General features: G+C 43.3%; 1 protein-coding gene across 1 annotated transcript in view; it reads left to right on the top strand.

The window, feature by feature from the left end:
* Positions 1-1,513: 1,513 nt before the first annotated feature.
* The window catches only part of HGFAC (HGF activator), a 40,359-nt gene continuing 23,454 nt past the window's right edge, over positions 1,514-18,418 (top strand). The window contains exons 1-7 of the mRNA XM_057365274.1: positions 1,514-1,672; positions 3,190-3,244; positions 5,033-5,129; positions 9,499-9,572; positions 14,078-14,191; positions 15,296-15,427; positions 16,448-16,558. Of these exons, the coding sequence (XP_057221257.1) occupies positions 1,607-1,672; positions 3,190-3,244; positions 5,033-5,129; positions 9,499-9,572; positions 14,078-14,191; positions 15,296-15,427; positions 16,448-16,558 (649 nt within the window). The 5' untranslated portion in view covers positions 1,514-1,606. The remainder of the gene's footprint in view (positions 1,673-3,189; positions 3,245-5,032; positions 5,130-9,498; positions 9,573-14,077; positions 14,192-15,295; positions 15,428-16,447; positions 16,559-18,418) is intronic.

The raw sequence follows: 18,418 nt of genomic DNA, 5'->3' as shown, positions 1-18,418 counted from the left end.
CTCGCTCCCCTGCTCCTCCCTTTCTACAGAACTTTGGGACCCCTTGAGGTAATGAGTTTTGGGTGGTTTTTTTCCTTTTCTTTGCCCAGTTCAGTAGCCTGGATGGTAAGCAGATATCTACAAGCCACTGAACGGCATTACTGATTTGAAACCTGATGGCCAAACTGAAGAATGAGGCAAGAAAGTGGAAATCTCTCTTCCAGCTTTGCTAGGTGTTCTCAGGCAGATCAGACTGGCTGTACATTCTATTTCCATGTTTGAAGGGAGTGAAAATAAGACAGATCTGTTCCACAAGTCTATTCTGAAGCTTTATTTACTTCAAGTCTTCTGGCAATAAGCAATTCATAAAGGAGAAGATTTTTTTCTGCCTGTTTGCTGTTTGCTAGATTTTAGGAAGGAAGTTCCAAATTCGCCTTCTTCCCATTGTTACGTGCCTTGCTCACAGTAGGAAAGTTTAGTCCATAAAGCCATGCAGGCCTGGTTGTACTAACAGGAGTTATTACTGTGATGGARGGCACAGCAGTGTGATTTCACAGCTGGTGTGAATTCCCTGCAATGTGATATACCATCGTCTCAAAATTGGAGATGCAAGGGCATCTCCTCTTCATCACTGAGCCCTACACTGCCATGGCCTTGTTGGGTCAAAAAAATTAAAAATAATCATATCCCTTCCACATCTGTGCTGGTGAAACTTCAAAGGGCAGCACACAACTTAAGCAAGGACTATGGCATTCTTGCTGTTGCTGTGGCTCTGGGGATTTTGGGTGTGAAGAGGTGYGGTCCCTGATTGACAGGAATCAGCAAAAGCCTCGAGCACAGACACCGTTGTACCAGCCAAACCTGTGGATTTTGGTTGTGGGGCAAGGTGGGGCTGAAATAGGCTTTGCTGGTGAAATCTCAGTTTTAGCAATACCCTCTCCATCTGTACTAGAAATGATTCTGCATTGCAGCTATCYCAGGCAGGCAAGGCAGAGATGGCTTTGCTCAGGTGATGGCAGAAGGAAACTTTGGTACATGAAGTGAGTTAACAGAGTAATGTGTATTTTCTTGCTTTTTAACTTTGCAGAGTGTTGCTGGAAGGCTGCTGTTYCAGTCCCAGCTGGGCAGGTACCAATCTGTTAATGACTAATCCTTGGTATTGGCATTGATCTGGTCCTGTTTTGCAATGCAGTGTCATCTCCTGAGTGGGCCTGCTTGGAGCTCCTCCTTGTTGCTAMACCATGCTTTTAATCTGCTCCTGAAGAGGAGAAGGGAAACATCTGGATGAGAAATCAGCTGGAGTTTCAAGCCACACTGGATCAGCTCCTCTGGAGGTGCTGTTCAGTGCTTGCTGCTTACACCAGGGATCATCTCCAAGGGTCAGGCACTTTGCAAACTCCTCACTCCCTGTGCTTTAGGGAGACTCTCCCCCTACGTGGCATTAGTGACAAAAGACATTAATGATTAACAATGATAACAGCTCTGCTTACTTAGAAAACTAAAATACCCTAAAGTCACATAAATCACAGACCATTTTGAAAGCTTGTTCCTGATTCACCCTCACACTTCAGCCCAGCCCTGGAAATTTTCCTCTGCCAGGCAAAACCTTCATGAGAGGAGMGCAAAGATGAAAGTGTGTGCTCCTCTCACTGTTGTCCTGGCTCTGACTCTGAGCAGTGATGGTGCAAGGATGGTAAGTGATCCTTCTGTTTTGGGGTGCTGGATCATTTGTGATGCCTGGCAGGACCGTGCAGCCTTGGGGTTGGATGAGTGAAAGTCTGAACAGACACAGACAAAGAGAGATTCAAAGGGAACACAAAAGGGATTTTCCAGATGAAGGCTGACTCAGTGCTCACTAAATGGGGGGCCTGTGGGGTACCTGGTACTAAACCTTTCTCTGTTTAAAGCAGTTGCTTACATCTGTGCCTTACTATGGAGGAGGAATGGGAGGGGAGGAAGGACCACAGAAATTGAAATCCTTTACAAATATATCTCAGAAATGTGTTGACACAAGCATGTACTGTCAGTAGCATGGAGGGAGAGTTCTCCACTGCTGTCTGGTAGCCAAACAGGCCAGTTTAGGTTACAACAGGATAGCTTTGCCTATCTGGTTCTCTTCAGACTTCTCCCTGTTTCCATGCCAAACCCCTCAGTGTTTTTGCCTCAATGCCTTGTGTCTTTTTTGGGGGTATGTTTGCCAGGCACATGAAGCACTGCTGAGCAGGCTGTGATGGTTTGAATTTTCTAGTTTGCTTTTAAACCCCACCATGGCCTGGCAGCTGATAGCCTGGACCCTCAACACATGGCCTTATGGTCGGCCTTATTTCACTAACTAGGTTAAAACTAGCTCAGATATACTTAAATGGTCCTGTGATCATAACAATCTCAGAGAATCACAAAAGTGTGTCCTCAGATATTACACGTGGGAGCAGAGAGGAATGCTCAGGGTCAAGGAAAAGTCACCCCTGGCTGAAGCCATTGCAAACTGCTCGGTGGTGGYAGAGTCCATATGGAATACAAAAACTGTTCTTTCCTCAGAAAAGGAAGCYCAAGCCCTTTCTCTATATCTTAGCAACAACTTTTCTTAACCCTCACTTTTTATGTCCACTGTCCAGTTCTACATTCATGATGTGCTGCTTCTTTGACTGCTTTTGTGATATTTTTGAATTGCTCRAGTTCAATTGGCAGCACCTTTGGTGGCAGCAGCACTTTATGTGTATTACCATTTTTTTATTATTTCCTGTGGCTTAAAATCAGCTCAGCTCTTTGCCTGGCAAACCCAAATACAGTTAGAAGCTGCTTTTGTAACTAATGCCCTGAGGGATACAGTTAAATAGCAAGAAAAGGTAAACGTTGGGATATTATTTGTAACTGTGAAYTGGCCACAGAGAGTGCACGTTTGCTTCCTGTTGAGAGAAATAGGAGATGTGTCCCTTGGCGACAGAAAGATGAAATGGAGCAGAGCTTTGACCTTTGTTATGTTGTACTGGGTTTTCCTGGTTTAACAGAGACTTTTCAAGAGTCAATGTGTATCTACCCTCTTCCACCAGACTGTGCCCCACCAAAAATCATAAGAAAATAATACGATTTTCTCAGAAGCATTGGGAAAAATACAATTTCAGGGCACCCTGGAAAGTACATTTTTACCACTAGTATGATTCCCAGAGTGAATTTGTGTCTCCAATCCACATTCTCTTTTTCTCTTTATAGCACTACAAAACTGGGGCAGGAAGAGGCTCAAATCATGGGTTCACTCGCTCACAAGGTACAAAGTCAAATCCAAGAGGTTTCATGAGAGTAAGAATGSTCTGTCTGTTCTTATACGCGCTGTGCAAGTCGGTAGGAAGCCTGTCTTTGTTTGGACATGAATAAGGATTATAGAATGGCTCTGCCAATATTAATTTCTGTGTAAAGGGGAATTTGAGATTAGCTCAGGAATCTCAGGTAATTTTCCTTCAGGTGCAGATTCATGGGAAGGTGCTGATGGGATTTTCGTTTGTCTGGTTCACAAGRTGGTGTGGCTGAAGATGTGCAACGCCTTTAATCAGAGCTGCCCTGTAACTTTCAAGCACAGGAGCTCTTTGTATGTACAGGTTCAGTTTCTACCCTGGCCCTTGATCTCTCTGGGGGAGCAGGGTTTGAGTCTCGTGCATCTTTCTGGGTTTCCTTTGTTCTGGTGACACCCCAATGATCATTCATCCTGGCTGTGGGATGCATTGCAGTTTCAGTTTTTAAAGCTTTTTTGGTGCTGTGCTTTTGCTGTTAAAGATCACATGCATTAGGCCATTACTGGTGCCTTTATAAGTGATAACAGTGGCCTTTGGGATGCAATGTTCCTCCTGAATGGGGATGTATTTTCACAACTCTCCTGCCTGCTTATACTGGGAGCTATCAGACAGAGTAAGCTGATATGGGAACATTTGCTGAATTAGAGAATGAAACCTGGGGTTGCCAAGGGATGGCAGAGGGGATGGCAGGGGTTATTTCACATTGATAAAGAAAGAGGAAGTTTGGGCAGGTGGAGTGACCATAATTCCAATGTAAGAAGGGGTTGGATCACAGGGATGGGTTACTTTTTCTCTAATGCTACTAACTGACCTCAGCAGCTCTTTGAAGTGTCTCTGGGCTCGTGAGGGCTGTCAGATATTGTAAGAGTGTGCAGGAGCCCCAGCCAGCATGGGAGGGGTGAGCTCAGGAAGAGGAGCAGTCGTACATTGTCTCAGAAATGAAAATGTGCTGTGCTGCCAGTTTGGTTGARTGCCCCATTTCTCTCTTACAATTGTTGGCTTCCCATTCAGACTTTGGGATATCAAAACAGATTGCTTTTAGTTTAATGGTTAAATAAGCTCTGACAGTTTTTCATTGTCTTTTTTGTCTTCAGCCTCTCTCATTCTCAAGACTCATCTTGAAGGATTTTTTCTGATAGACTCCCACTAGCCTTCCTTAAACTCCCACCACTCTTCCTTAGACTGCCATCACTGWTGTGGCAAATATAAAACTTGCCCTTTTTAGACACTGGTCCCATCAGTTTCTTCCCCCTTGTAAAGAATCTGCTTATCCCAAAGGGAATATGGTATGATAAAAATTACTTCTCTATCCCCAACCTTTAAAATCTTCTTCCTACTGACTGTTTCTATTTCAGTTTGTACTGTCTGGTTCCTTAATTATTTTAAACAGATATTGCAATGTGATATAGAACATGAAAGGATATAACTTCAGAAATTRTTTTAATGTGCAATTACAATACTACATAATTAGAAATGATAATTGCAATTAATGAGTATAATTGGCATTTGCTGTACCAGAAATTGCAGTATATTTTGAACTGAAGTGATCTGAGATCTTTGTTCCACTGCAGAGTCCATTAATCATTGTCGATTCAGTCATTATGAAGGATTTTAAGCCTCTTCTTATGCACTAGACGTTGCAGAGACGCAGAGTCCAGAGTAAAAACTTGCAGATATTTATCTTCATAATTTCATATAATAGTATATAATATAATTTGTGGGTTGGTTTTCAGCTGCATTATGAGTTTTTTGTATTTGTATTTCAGTGKTTACAGAGGATGGACATTTATGCAAATTTCCTTTCCGGTTCGGTGGAAGGTTTCATCACACATGTTTGTCAAATTCATTTTCCAGAAAGAAATGGTAAGTTGACATTGCTCGTAAATGAAAATAGCATTCAAATGAAAATGTCATCCTTTTAGTGCTTTAATCTTGCTTTTGGAATAATTTACATGAGCTTGATGTTGTGCCCAAGGACCTGGTGCRGTTCTCCTGCTGGCAGTCATGGCCCTCGAGCCAGGACTTGTGCTGGGTTTCCAGGAAGTTCAGGAACTGCAGAAATGTTTCCTTGCTGCCCTTCCTATTGGAACTGCAACTTAAATGAGTGACAAGAGCTTGGACAGAAAAAGTATGAACTGATAGAAATCCTCTGCTGAGGGAGAAAGGAGAGATTCAGACACCAGCAAGAGAGGACCCTCATTTAAGGGACAGTTTGATTTGTGCAGGCTGTACTTGTCCTGCAGCAGAGACCATCTSATTTTTGAGGAAAACTGTTTTCTCCCCACCCCCATATCTCTCATTTCTATCCAGATTGGCACCAGAACTCATTTGGACAGTGAGGTATTACTCCTGTTGGCTGGGTAATGATTTATTCTATTAATGTGTTTAAGGCCAGGTCTCCTTTTTTTGGGCAAAGGTTACTCTTTTACTTTTGCAGAAGCTGTTAGAAGTATTCATGATTCATTTTTGGGTAGCGGCAGTCAGTCAGTAATTCAGTCAATTTCACTGAATTATAGCACTGAATAAAAAGATAAACTTTGCAGACAATCTTGTATGATAAACATATATTAACTGAAATCAAAGGCAACAAAGCAAAGAATATGTGGGTACCATTAATTTGAAAATTATGCCAGATGAGCCATGTGGAAGGCAAACAGTTGCATGTTTTCAAGGCAGAGATAATGTTTTAGGGTTTATTTTACTTGCCCAGGCAGGGCAGAACTCTCATTTTTTACACTGGACTGTCTAATTTTTTCATCATTTGCTGGCGTCTTTCTGATGACACATCTGTTTTGAGTGTAAGTGCTGGTGTAATGTAAACAGCACAACAAAAGCTGCTTACACAAACAGACCCYGAGCTTCAGGCCAGGAAACCACTTCAGAATGTCACCAATACCCACAGACACAGCCCAGGCAGGAACAGCCTCCAGGGAACAAGAATTGGAGACTATCTCAGCTAAAGAAAGGGCACTGGAATAATTTTCCAGTTTGAACSCTCTCTTTGATGAACTGCAGGCATAAAGAGTTTGACCTTTGGATCCACTTAATTTCATGCAATGCTTAAGAGGGATCCTGTTAATAGATGACACTGTGTGTTTGCTTTTAGCCAGYTAGGCCACAGAAATGGAAAATGCTGTGAATGGATGGGGTCCAAGGTTAGAGCACACTTCAGAGCTGACCTTGAACAACTTGCTCTCATGCTTCCGACTTTTTAAAAGCCATTTACAAGCGAGGAACCGAGCAGGAGGACAGCTGGAGCTGTTTGGTTTTGACAGACCRTTTCACCCCGTGGGTGACCTTCTGACCAGTGTTTGCTCATCACTCATGAGCTAAAAGCAACTCAGTGTGTGACTCCAGGCACAGAGATGCTGGGAAAAGAGCCCGGAATAGCAGTTGGGAAGCCTGCTCTGTGCATTTTTTGTGTGWCTTGGCACTAACCCAGGCTGGGCTTACATGGAATTCCTGATCCCAGGGGCTGGATAGGTGAGGGAAAGGTTTGTGCCCTTCCTGCTCCTGCCTCCTKCAAGCTGCTGGTAAGGGATGATGGAAGGCTCGGTCCAAATTGCCTCTTGCAGGGAGAATGCAAGGAAACCAGACCAGGAGAGCACTGAATTATGAATTTAAGTTCAATCCTCGGTCCTCAAGTCACACTTTGTGTCAGGAGTACAGGCAGGACTTTTCAGTGCAGGCCAAACCCCACTCCAATTGGCTTTAATTTTACTTTTCCTTATACTACATATGAYACAAATATTGTGTTTCAACATAAATCTGCTCCTGACCACAGAAAGATCTCCCTACTTTCTTTGAGAGCAACAAACAAATTGTATCTTTATAAATATTTATCAAAAATACAGGAAAGAATACAAAATAATTGCAGTATTTAAATAACAGTCTTCCTTTWACAGCATCCTGTATTGCATTTCCCTGTAATTATAATCTGTTTTCACAGATAAATTTCTATTTCGTGGCCTGTTACCAAGTTTTACATGATATCTTAGTAAAGATACAGTGTAAATTTTCCTTTTGTGCTGAGGACAAAAAACGCAGCTGGAATTGCTGCTGAATTTCACTGGTACCTTCAGAAAAACAGAGTAGTTTAGGGACAGATAAAATGGGGTGCAATGAGCATGGAGCAAAGGGGGAGGGTGGACTGAACAGGACCAAACTGTAGCTGCAGGGAAGCTGCCAGCACCTGTCCCTGTCCCAGGATGGGATGGGTTCCTTTGAGATTCTCCTCGAGTGAAATTAATGGCAGGAGTAGATCTTGCCTGAGATTTTGGCTGTAAATTGGGAGATGYTGACTCACACCCTGCAGAAGCCTTATCCTGTGCTTGAATTCTGGATGGGTTAGTTCTGTGTCTTTATGTTTTCACTTTCATATTAACAATTTTACACGACAGGCTGATGTAAAGACATTTGCTATGCCATAAATTTTGAGCGTGGGTGGATTTGCAAACAGCACAGAGAAATAATAAGGTCATTGGGTTGGTTTGGCTGCTGGAGGTAACATCCCACAGGACCAAAATATCACCACATTTTTGGTGAGCCTCCAATCAAAGAGAACATTTTTAAAAGAAAAAGAGGGAGACAAGTGAAATAGTTTTGAGGATGAGCGGAGGCTCTCCCAGACAGTGAGAGATCTGTGGTGGAAAATATAAAAGGATTATGTGACTGTGCAAGAGGCTTGGCACCAAGGAGGCAGCTTGGCATCACAGCAGAGAACCAACCTCGCTGCCATCACTGCAAGGGGACAGGGAAGGGCTGGCTGTGGAGGGCATCGAGTGGGAGGACCAGAGAAGCCTCTGTCAGGGTCTCTGACAACAAAAAAACCTTTTAAAATGGGAAAATGTGAGATACCCCTTTGCTTAGAACTTGGCTGCTGCTGGACAGTGACACAGGCAGTGCTGAGGACACTTTTCACTCGTTTCTCATCGCCATCCTCATGCGTACCAGACCACCCTTTAAAATGAGCACAATCCACTTCCCACTGAAGGAACACTGGGAAATTTCCATCAACTCCCAGCAGTCACACCAGCCTCAGTTCCTGTGGGAGAGCAGCCTTTTAAAATATGTGCCAGGTTAATCTGCACCAGAACCACCAAGCACCTCTTTTAGTGATCCTTACMTAACTGAGGTCACCAAACTTAATATACACAGCCTGTTCAGATGCTCCACAGGACTCATGCATTTTAAATACCACATGGGATCTAATTAAGGACGAATGTGGGGCAGTTAAAATGTAGAAATGCACTACAAYAAAATTTCAATTTAACTTGTGACATCCAGGAGTGAAAAATTTGTTCACGCAGCTGCTCAAGGCATGCCAAACATAATGAAAATAGATCATCAGGCACAGTAAATAAAACTCTGCTTTCTGCTAAGGCCATGTAGCTGGTCAGGGAGCATTTGGTGGATGGTGCATTGGGACAGGACATGGACCCCCAAAATTCAGCCTCAGTTCATTCATGAGCTCCTTGCTTGGCCTTGGGGAAACCTGCAAATCCACCTCTGCAAATGAGGAATAGCAGCTCAGTGCTCCTTAGAGCGCTCTGAGCCTCAGAGATAACAGACTGAGATAAGAGACCACCCTGAGGTGCACGGGGCTCAGTCCCTGCTCTGAGAAAAGGAGAGGTTTTATCTGTGCCTTTGGAAATCACCCTCGTGTCAGTTATTTCCTCATTTTGTCTTGCAAGTTCCAAAATAAGAATGCTTTAAAGGAACTGAGCGTGAAAAGGGTGAAATAAGTTTGTCACTAAAAGTCAGGGAAAAGTCCCTCTKTGGATAGTCCTCCACAGATTATTACAGGAACCATCAGGCATCAAAAAYGGGCTGGGTCCTGTTTTGATTGTTTTGTAACAGTGAAGAAGACATAAATTATTTGCTTTGGTTTTGYTTTTTGATTCTCTCTTTCATTTTCTAATCCCAGAAATAGAAATAATGTTGGGTTTTTCTGGAGGATTCATTGAAAATCCTGGGTCCTGCATTTACATCTCATTTTTAATCTGTTTTTAATGTGAGACAATGGGAACGGAGCAACTTYAACTAAAAGAAAGTGTATTTTTTCCTGTGTTCTTAAGAGAATTTGAATGAAACTGATGGTAATTATGAAAAAAACAAGCATGAGCTTCCAGGCTGCTAGAATGTGATGGCTCTGTAGTTTCAGGGCAAACATTCAGGTTGTTTAAAGCTGCACTGAGCTGCTTTGATTCTTTGATTCTTTGATTCTTTTCAGGTGCTCAACAACACATAACTTTGACCGGGACAGGCGCTGGGGACACTGTTCTCTGCCGCCCAGAGAGCACTCAGGTAAGTCCAGGCACAGCTGAGCTGCTCCAGACACACATCCCTGGCTCGTGCTTTGCTCCCTGCAGGAAGGAGGGACAGCACCTTCAGTTTGGCTTTTATTTGTGCACACAGAGCAAGCCTTCTCATCAGCTGTGTCCATAATCTCTCTGTGACGCTGCACAACCATGGCATTAGTGAATAYCACACAGTCTGTAATTTACTGTTGAATAACTCAAAGCCATGCAGAGAAATTATGGTAATGCCAGYGTGGAGATCTGAACTCCTGCTGGGGCTGAACACAAAGGTGATCATCATCTCCTCCCTCATGGCTCGGATGTGCCTTTTAGCTTTTCCTTTATTAAGGAAAGGAATTCCTGTCTGTTTGACCAGTTGGCTTTTCAGAAGGCACAGAAACATTTGACACCCTGTAAAACACRCAGCCATCACTTCCAGCTGCTCTTCCGTGAGGTGTCATGGCAAAGAGCAGATCTCAGACCAGACTTCCTTGAGCTTTGGACTGTGTCAGAGAAGACAAGAGGCCAGACATGTTCATTGCAGGAGAACTGAGGGATAATGAAAGGATTACTGAGCTCAACAGCTCTGTGGTCACCGCACTCCAGTTCTACAATTACCTCATTGTGAAAGTCTGTCCAAAAGGGGAAGTCAAGGTCTGCAGCAAAGTCTCCTTTAGATAGAAAAATCACTTTAATTGACACCCTGAGCGAAAGTTCCCCAGGGAACATGCATCCCTGCCTTCAGCAGTCCCTCAGTGACTGGCCTTTGCTCCTCTCTGCCTCATTATTTCCATGTTTCATGAGCTGGATACTGGAGAATCTTATTTTGTAAGGAATATATACATGTATAATATACATATATATAATTCTCATTTCATACAGCCGCAGACCAGCTTAAAAGATCGGGTTTTGCTCTGGTCGAGCTTGATGCCCCTGAGCTTTTTTTTGGATCTCTGTCTAAAATGCTGATCATGTTCCTCTTTTTGCCATCTCACTCTTTTCAAATGTGACCTGTCTTATTTAGTCTGCAAGATACGACCAACACCCCCTGATATTCACTTCCCACTTTCAAACGAAGGACATTTTCCACCATGCCCTTTCAGGGAGCTCTCTCAGTGTCGGGAGCTTTACTGCCAAGCTGATTGCAATCTACCAGAGCACTTGAAAAGCCAAGTTAGCTGAATCATGCTGACAATCTAAAATTAAGCAGTGACAGCATCACCTTTTTAAACTTGTCTACTTTAAATTATTTTCCAGCCTGGCTTTAAAGCAGATTAACAGTAGATCAGAGAGGTGAGTGACCTAGCCCCAAAACAAGCAGCAATGTGCACACTTTGTAGTGCAAGTGTGTCAGACATCAACTTTATGGGCTGGTCCTGCTTACAAGAGTCAGGTTATGAGGGCTGCACTTAGATATTCATGAGCAGCTTCCCAGAGCTTAAAATGATGGTAGCTGTGACTTGTGAGTGCTTTAATCCTCCAGTGAATCAGGCACTGTGATGGTGACAGCTGGAGACTCCTCCAGGAGCTGAAAGAGCTCTCCAAGCCTAGTGTCACATATCTGGGGGTGACTTGTGCCACCTCTGTCCCTCTGTCTGCCCATCACCAATGTCCTGCCAGACATCTGGCTGCCTGTGAGCCTTTTTGGGCTGCCTGYGAGCCTTTTTGGGCTGCTTGGCTCATTTTTTTGCTTGTTACCCACAGCAGTGTTGCATAGGGTGGGTTGGAACAAGAAAGCTGCCCTGTCTTGCTGCCAGGGTATCTCTGTTTATGTACCCTAACATCAGGGAGGGATTTTCCTGGCTGCTGATTTCCTCCAGAGGAAAAAAAAAAAAAAAAATAAGAGGAGTTATAAGTGTGAGAGAAGAAAGGAGAGAGTAAAAAGGATGGGGTAGCTAGAAGAGATCACTGCTRGCTGTTGCAAAATAAAAAAATAGCCTGTGTTTCTGGAAGCATTTAGAATTTAGAAAAAAAATTAATAAAAGGTTTTTGCTGTTATTTTATTTATAAACGTTAAGCAGCAAGCACTTTATTTGGGCTTGGAAGATGTTTAACAGATCATTAGCCATAGCTTGAAGAGAAAAGGTTTGTGGTGAGGTTGAAAGGAAAAGCAGCATAATGAATGAAGCAAAAGGARGAAAGTTTGCCTGCTGTGGAAGACAGGTGGGAAGAAATAAGCAGTCAAACTGTGCAACACTGATTTTTAAAATGTGTAAAATAATATGATTTTTTTGGAAAAGAATCCACTGAAGTGTTAAATCTTTGGGTGAATTTTTCTTGAAAAAGAAAAAAAAAGAAGAAAAAATGGAATTTTAGGGAGAGAGTATCCTTTGGCCATGAGAGGTTAGTGAGCAGTGTATCTCTTGTCATGGAGAAGGGGGCTCTTTAGAGCAAAGGTTGAAGCACAAACCCTCTCCAGGTCAAGAATACCACATGTATGTAACGAGTCAACTTCAAAACATTTGGGGTGCTTAAAAATCGATGTTGAGCAAGTGTTGGAGGCTTTGATCCAGAAAAATGCATCTGCCAAATTCAAAGGAAAGTTTAACCAAGAAGCCTTTAGCTTTAGGATAAATGAAACTTGGCTGTGAAGTTTCTCTCCTCCTGTGAGGGAGCTGTCAGTGCTGCACACACATGGGCTGTGCATGCACAGYTCACATGTACACACACATATCCATACATGTGCAATGCCCCTATAGGTGGGGCTGCCAGATCTCAGATAGTCTGGTAGGACTACTGCTCTGAATGCTGGAAATCTTGGACAAATGGCCAAAACCCCAGGGAGAACCAGACATGGGGAAAAAAGTGCCAGACAGCATTTTGAAGATCCCTCTGGACTGATATGGAAAGAAGAAGTGGAGTGGTGTAGGCWGTGCAGGAGGAAGAGGAATCATCCCAGGAGGGGCTCTGAGGAAGGTGGGTGGCAGGAACAGAAAAATTTGTTGAGGGTGTTTTAGACAATGCTGAGAAGGCACAGACTTGGCTCTACCCAGYGAAGGGACAGCAAATGGTGGGCAGGATTCCCCACAGGGAACTGCCATGTGTCCATATGCTCAGGAGCAGAAGCTGTTCCTGGACTCCAGGAAAGATGTAAAGCAACACAGAACAYGCCTGGAAGGTCAGACTGGAGTAGTGGGTGGGGTGTAGTGAGGGACAGATTGAGAAAGAAATCAGTGACTGGAAGTGCTTTTTAAAGATTTAATAAGGATACAAAAAAATTCTTGAGAATTTGTTAGAGCAGAATATGGAGACCAGGTTGTGGTTTGGATATAGTGGGAATAGGAAATACATGATTTTCCTTTGAGGAAACATTACACCACTGGAAGTTTCATAACTATCGACAGCAGGAAGAGTWGGAATGTCAGTGACTTCACTCGCTTTCCCTTGATGTTATCCTGGATTGAAACTATCATTGAATACACCCAGACCTGCTATCTGATAGGATACAGGAATTACACCSCTCTCTTCTGAAGTAAATATTTTGATCTGTGCAGGGGAACCTCAGATTTACACTGCTGTAGCAAACYTCAGGATGTACCTTTTGTGCTTCCCTTCATCCTTCAGTTTGTGTGTGCCTCTGAGTGCTGCATCCCATGCTCAGGACACACTCTCCAGCTGAGGAAGCTCCTGGATTGAGTAACTCTGGGGCTGGCCTAGCAGAGTTTGATGGGCATTAAAAAGGAAGATTTGAATGCAGACAAGGAGTTGGGCCRGCTCTGGAGCAGGTGTAAACGTGCTGCTGGTTCACTTCAGGAGAATACATCCCTCGGCACTGCCTGAAATCAGGAACACTGCCTGACCAGCAAGACTCTTACTTTAGCATTGCACATTGCCAAGCAAAGCTTCTATTGCAGGAGTTGTCTTGGCACACACCTCTTCTCCCATCAGCTTTCCCCATCATTTAGAAAATTCCTTAGTAAGTGGAGATACTCTACACTGGTTCAGTTCTATTCTTTCTTRGCYGGATTTACTTGGATGTGCTTTGTGRTTTGCTTTATAATTTTTCCCTTGGTCCCAGCTGTCCATTAGTCTAAGACATAATCCATAATCCCRCAGCAAATTCTTCTCGAGGGCTGTCCTCAGTGCAGTTTGAAGGAGATGAAGGTGGATGTGGCAATGCCAGGGCTGCAGGGCAGGGCAGAGGCAGAGCGCAGCCTTCCTCCCTCTCCAGGGTAAAGGCACAGCTCCATCTTGTGGGCACCTGTCCCCTCTTCTTCCTCACCACAGTGAAGCTCTGGCCACTTCAGGAGTGTCTGGACCCAGCCCTTCGGACAGCTTACCCTGGGGGAGAAGGCTCAGCTCGGTAAATTGCCATATGGTTTTTAAAAGCTGCATAAATACAGCATTTTAACAGCTGAAAACAAACCCACTGTCAATTGGTTGGATAAACTCTGTTTTAGGTTAATAGATGATGTTAAACCCTCCATGCGTTGAACCAAAATGGTTCATGGAGCCAAAGGGACAAAGCATGACTTGTACCTCATATTTATTAACAACATGTGGCCTCTCCAGATCTCTGTGCAGACAACCCCTGCCAAAACGGAGGGACCTGTTCTCTCAGYCACAACCACAGGATGTACCACTGCACCTGTCCTGAGGAATTCACGGGCGAGGACTGTCAGCTCAGTAAGTATCTCCTTCCACGAGTGTTACAGTGTGAAATAGGAGTTGTAAGCAGAGCTCATTAATGTTTGCTTAATGAAAAGGTAGTGYTGTTGTGATGGGAGAGACCACTGCAGCATGAATGTTTGCGTGGGTGGATTTCCAAATTGTTGTGACAGACAAGCCATTCCTGACAGGACAACTGAAAATAGCTCAGCTGTACAATTATAAATCCAAGTATACTCTGAGCATGGGAAGCACAGAAAGACTCTTCCCCTTCCTTTGCTGTTTTTAAGATTTAAATATTCCTTACATGTCCAGAAATTACTAAAGTCTAGTGGGCAGGGAACAGAGACATGAAAAAGCAGCACAATTTCAGGTGATGCCTTATCCCTTATGTATATGCACATAGAGTCTATTGACTTTTCCTGTGATGTCATCTTTGCACCAGGACAGCTGCTCCACCTTCAGGGCAGTCATTTTCAAAGGAGCAGAGTTGGGCCAAAAGGCTCTGCTTCTGGGATTTTTCCATCTGATGGTGGTGTCACTCCCAATTTACAGCACATCAAGCAAAGAATTTGGCTTTTACACCGAGGGTTTTCAGTTTTGCTTGCTGATGTTTAATGAAGACTTTTCATAGAATTGTAGAACTGCTTATGTTGAAAAAGACCTTTAAGGCCATTGAGTTTAMTCATTAAYCCAGCACTGCCAWGTCTGSCCCTAGCCCATKTTCCTTGCAGCTCTAGACGTCTCTCCTGACAAGAAACAAAGCAGCTTTTTTTCAGTCCTGGTGCTTCCCTGTCTCTGGCACAGTGGATGATGCGTTAAAGTGGGACAGACACTGTGATTTGGATTTCTGTGTTTGCTGAACGAACTTTGGGAAGGGTTTCAGTGATGGTGCTGCTGTCCTGCTCACAGGGCTTTAGGAGAAAGCCACCCCTATCTCGAGATTCCTGGAGCTGCTGCTCTGGTGGCTCAGTGACCCCAGTGCTTGAGAAGCACTGTCAAGAAAMTTGGATCTGCTCAATGGGAAAGAAGGGATGAGCAGGGAATGATGCAGATTGTGGTGCCATTTCTTGCAAGAAATTACATCTGAAAGCTTGTGTTGTTTGTAAAACTTCATTTCAGGGAAATGTTTTGACAACAGCCTCTACGAGTTCTTTGATGTGGGTGTGAGCTGGTCAAGAGTCCAACGAGGAGTGGTGGAGCAGTGCACGTGTGTGAACGGCCAGATGGAGTGTGGGCGTGTGGCACACAAAAGTAAGGCACTGTTTGGGATCACAGTAAGGCACTGTTTGGGATCACAGCTGCGTGGAGAGGGGTAAAGGACAGTGAGGGGGTCAAAACCTGACACCTGAGTGATGTTACACACCCCAGTGCTGCCCTTGCAGTTCATGCACCCTCTTTAAAACACAATATTTCAGCTTCTCTTTCCTAGTGTAAGCAGTTATACTAGACTAGGAAATCCCTTCAATGTGTCCATCCTTATTTGAGAAAGCAATTACATGCTTTATGATGAATTTTAAGGACATCCCTCAGTGTTTTCTTGGAGAGGGGTGAAACCCTGGTCTGCAGCATGTAAGAATATGCAGCAGGCTATATGGCAGAAATGGTAAAGATTTTTCTCCAAAACTGTACCATGTTTGAGAGGCACACCCTGCACACCAACAATCACTTCATATTGCTGTTTCACCTCTTTGTTTTTCCCAAGCTGTTCCACTCTTGAACTGCCAGCATGTAAACTTTACCCATCTCCAGCATCCCCTAAGACCTGCTTTTATTCCCACCTTACATAACTGGAAACTAAAGTATAGAGAGTCAGTCCTAGGCTTTCCAGGACATTGGGAGTCCATGGGAGAGTTGGGAAATTTGATAGGACTTAATGCTTCCCAATCACAAATCTTAAATATTGAACTGAGCTCCCTACTAGGTATGTTACTGTGATTTTTAATAGGGCTCAGTGGCAAGCCTGGAATTAGCAGAAYCCCCTGTAGAGAAAGAAATGTTAATACCATCAGCACTAGTAATAATAATTACCACCCCCATTTTACCTATTGTTCATTGATAATATCTTTCAATAGCTGACATTATCCAATATGAGACAGACCTCAGTGGGCAGAAATCAGTCGAGTTTCCTTTTCTTTTATTTATCACAAGCGTGAGATAAGCAAAAAAGAAAAACTTTCAGCAAATGCATATGCACAGAGGAGATGTACTAGAGTGAGTTAAAACTGACTGATTCTCTTGAATGATTTGTACCGTGGTTGTGTTTCCTTGTAGGTTGTCTTCATGATCCTTGCATGAATGGTGGAGAGTGTAAAATGGTTACCTCCACTGGGAAAATAGTATGTGATTGCAAAGAAAATTATGTAGGAAAGTACTGCAATATTGGTAAGTAAAAACAACCTACAGGCAGATGGAAATTAAGAGTTTTCATCTGGATGTGAGGCTGGTGGGTTTTGCCCCTGTGCTGTATTCTGCATCTGAGGATATCTCTTGTAACAACTGAAGAGTCACACAGAATGAGGGTTGAATTTATTTCTCCAGTGTAAAACATAAAAAAAACACTTCACCACTGAGACTCTGATTCTAAAAATATTTTTTCATGTCCTTTGCTTTATAGAAAATCAAATGCAGAAATTTKAATCCAATTACACATGCCCTGTAAAATAAGCATATGCTTCTATTTTGCAGAATCAGTCACAGAGTTGTACTCTAGAGCTGCTGCCTCCCTACAGATCCATGCATCCCCTCATAAAGCAGGGGTTTTATGTCTGACAAAACCTAGCAGCCATCCTTTGGTATCACTAAATTACTGTGGAAAGTAGACAAAGAGAAAATGCACATCCTTTAGGTTACCTTGTACTTTAAATTAATAGCACATTTAGCCCAGWACAACTTTTCTCTGGTGGGTCAGGGCAGAGAAATCTGCTTTTTGGTATCTATGTGTTAGTCCTGTTTTGTGTTTTAGGTGTTACATAGTTTTTGATACAACTTTCCTCCAGAAGACTTGACATTAATCCCTGCAGGGTTTAAACCACTTGTAAAGCTTTTTGAGTGCTAAAACTTCAAGTTATGCCAGTGACTACTTTTTTAAATAAAGCTGGTTTTAGGCATAAATCATAAAAGGCGTTCAGTCACACCAGCCTGTGACCCCATCAATTCACTGGCTGTGTCTTTCTGAGTGCATAAATCCCATGGCTCATCAAAATTGAGGACATGAATCCCTGAAGCTCTGGTGGGCACATTTTTGATCTGAATGGGTGGTGGGGGAAAAAAATATGTTAATGAACACTGTAATTGATATCTGACATTCTTTTTGTTACTCTGATGGTTAAGAAATGGTGTAGCCAACTATTTAAGCTGTGGAAAAAAAATCCATTTGGGAGACCAGCAGCAGATCTGGAATAGCAAATAGCAGGAGGGTTTGGGCAAGTTGGGTGGTGTATGAGCTGGTCCTGGGCATTCACTCACCAGGTATCTGATGAGTTATGTGAAATGGGTTTGTGCCTCTTTTAGATCTTTCATAAGGAGCATTTTTTTGCTCTGTTGTCTTGTCCTTTAGTTACCCTGGGAAGACCATCCCGGGCTTTGGGAATGCTGCTGCACGGATGTGGGTCACACATACAACCTGAAGCTCAGGGCAGGGCTGCTCTCTGCTCATTTTCACATGGAACTGCTTTTCCAATTCCTATTTTGCGATCAGCTTCCCCTGCCCAAAGCAGCAATGGTGCGCAGAGACCCCCACCCAGCAGGGTCTGGATCAGAAATATCAGGATGGCAGCACTACAGCTGCAATATTGGTTTCTGTCTGACTARCTTAGAGCAAGAAATAAGCAGGTGCTCTTTGATTACTTGAAAATAATAAAGCAAACATTTGGTTTGCTAAACAAGTGGCGTTGGATGCTGACAATCCATCTGCGTTCAGCTGCTGACACCCCCACACAGAGCAGGAATTGAAGGGTTGTGTTTACGTGTTAGGGCCTTGCAAAGAGTCTTAAAAAGAGAAAAAAACTCTTTGTCAAGATTTAGTCATTCTAAATTAATGCAAATAAAYGAGTCTTCAGGTCTATAGACCTTGTAGTCTATAATCACACACTAGGGCAAAGGCATTCTGGTGAAAGTGCTACAGGCTTGTACTCTCCGAGCACTCAGAACTGATTTCTAAATATTTGTTGGATTAATTTTTTCTTCAACCCTTAAATTTGATGCTGTGAACAGAGATGGCTTTTTTCCTTTGTTTCCTTTTTA

The sequence above is a fragment of the Malurus melanocephalus genome, unplaced genomic scaffold, assembly GCF_030028575.1.
Source record: "Malurus melanocephalus ecotype Western Australia unplaced genomic scaffold, MMel_1.1 scaffold_50, whole genome shotgun sequence".
In the NCBI taxonomy this organism is placed as follows: domain Eukaryota; kingdom Metazoa; phylum Chordata; class Aves; order Passeriformes; family Maluridae; genus Malurus; species Malurus melanocephalus.
Note: the sequence above shows the minus strand (reverse complement) of the source record. Positions and strands in the feature narration are given on the sequence as shown.